Source organism: Cyprinodon variegatus, unplaced genomic scaffold (genome assembly GCF_000732505.1).
Source record: "Cyprinodon variegatus isolate N-32 unplaced genomic scaffold, C_variegatus-1.0 Scaffold461, whole genome shotgun sequence".
NCBI lineage: Eukaryota > Metazoa > Chordata > Actinopteri > Cyprinodontiformes > Cyprinodontidae > Cyprinodon > Cyprinodon variegatus.
The window spans coordinates 583,482-585,156 of NW_015150914.1; the positions used below are offsets into that span (position 1 = coordinate 583,482).

Genomic DNA, 1,675 nt, shown 5'->3' on the forward strand with positions numbered 1-1,675 from the left:
CTCCAGCAGAACCAGGCTCAGTGTGAGCGGCCATCTGCTGAGGCCCACTGGGGTTCAAGGAGACAGAAGCAGACATAGAAAAAGAAGCATAGATGCAAAAGGCAACTGTCAAATCAGCTCACAAATGCTCAGTTAAATGACACCTTTTCTTGCTTTTCTTATTTTGAATATAGTGGATTAGAGAAAATAGCCCCTGACAAAACTGAAAGTAAAAACCTTTGAAATTTTCCAGGTTATTTAGTTAAAGCATTGATTTCCCTGATGGTTGGTAATTTCTCTCCAATGAATGCGTTAAAATTAAAGGGGTGAGATGTTGCTGCAATAAAAGATCCATTGACACATCTTTACCAGGGGTTCCAGTGACTGTAGGGGGTGCTGTATGCTCATAAAAGAGTAAACCAATCAGAACCACGGATACCCAACAGAAACATCTTGCCTTTACGTTTGAGAAATTGCTGATTTCTATCTTGGTGTTTTGTATCTCTGATTTCTCTTCTAATATATTCACAAACTTCCAAGGCAGTGAGTCTAACTTGAAGCCCTGACACGAGAACAGATTTAAACCTCTGAACGCGGTTCATAGTGTGAGTTTTTAGGGGTTTGTTTGGATGTGTTTTCACAGGCCTCTCAGCATAGCAGCCCTCAGGCGGTCTGGGTTGTTCCCGCTCTACGACAGCTGCATGAAATCACCCGTTCCTTCATCAAACAGACCTATCAGAAACAAGACAAGGTACCGTACGCTTAGCCCAGGTGAGCCGTCCCACGCACTACGCCGCCATTGTGACCACTCTCTGCCTCGCTTCAGAGCATCATCCAGGACCTGAAGAAGAACTTTGAGATCGTCAAACTGATCACAGGATCTCTGGTGTGCTGCCACCGACTCGCTGTGACGGCTTCGGGGAACAACGGCCTCTCTGCTTCAACTCTGGTGGACGGCAGATACACCTACCAGGAAGTTAGTGTGCATTTTGTTCACCAGCGTTTCTGGACCTGTTTTGATTGAGATCTAGTTTGGAATGAAACGCTCTATCTGCTGATCTTTTTCAGTATCTGGACTGCCACCTGCGGTTCCTGGCGTTCTTCCTACAGGAGGCCAGCATCTACCTGGTCTGGAACAGAGCTAAGGAGCTTTGGGAGTGCTTGGTCTCAGGTCCAGATGTCTGTGAACTGGACCGTGAGGTATGATGGGGAGACTTTGCTCAGCTGTTTGTCTCATGGAGTTCTTTTTGTTTTTAGAGGAATGCTGTAAAACATTACAGATTTACTCATCTGCATGTCCTTCATACTGCAGACATTTAGACAAAGGAACATTTAGTTGGATTTATATTCCAGAGCACTTTACTACCACAGTATATAATGCCTGTTTATATATTATTATATCTGTAAAATTTGAACGGTAAAAAAGAAATAATGTTCATCTCTGAATGAGACGAAATGGATAATAAAAGACTAGAAATCCAGGCATTTAATGTATTTGTACAGAAATGCTTTAAAAAAAAAGCTCCACAGATAAAAAATAATAATAAGTATAATAATTTAGGTAGGTTTAGATTTTTAAGTGGATATTTTGTTGGATCTGTGCTATAAGATCTTGGCCCGTCATTTCAGGGTTCCCGCGGGTCCTTAAAAAGTCTTAAAAGGCATTGAATTCTTCAAAATAAAACTAAGGCCTTAA

General features: G+C 42.0%; 1 protein-coding gene across 1 annotated transcript in view; it reads left to right on the plus strand.

Annotated features, from left to right (window-relative positions):
• The window catches only part of usp24 (ubiquitin specific peptidase 24), a 70,762-nt gene that overhangs the window by 22,789 nt on the left and 46,298 nt on the right, over positions 1-1,675 (plus strand). The window contains exons 17-19 of the mRNA XM_015389470.1: positions 623-730; positions 806-955; positions 1,048-1,179. Coding sequence (XP_015244956.1) covers positions 623-730; positions 806-955; positions 1,048-1,179 — 390 coding nt within the window. The remainder of the gene's footprint in view (positions 1-622; positions 731-805; positions 956-1,047; positions 1,180-1,675) is intronic.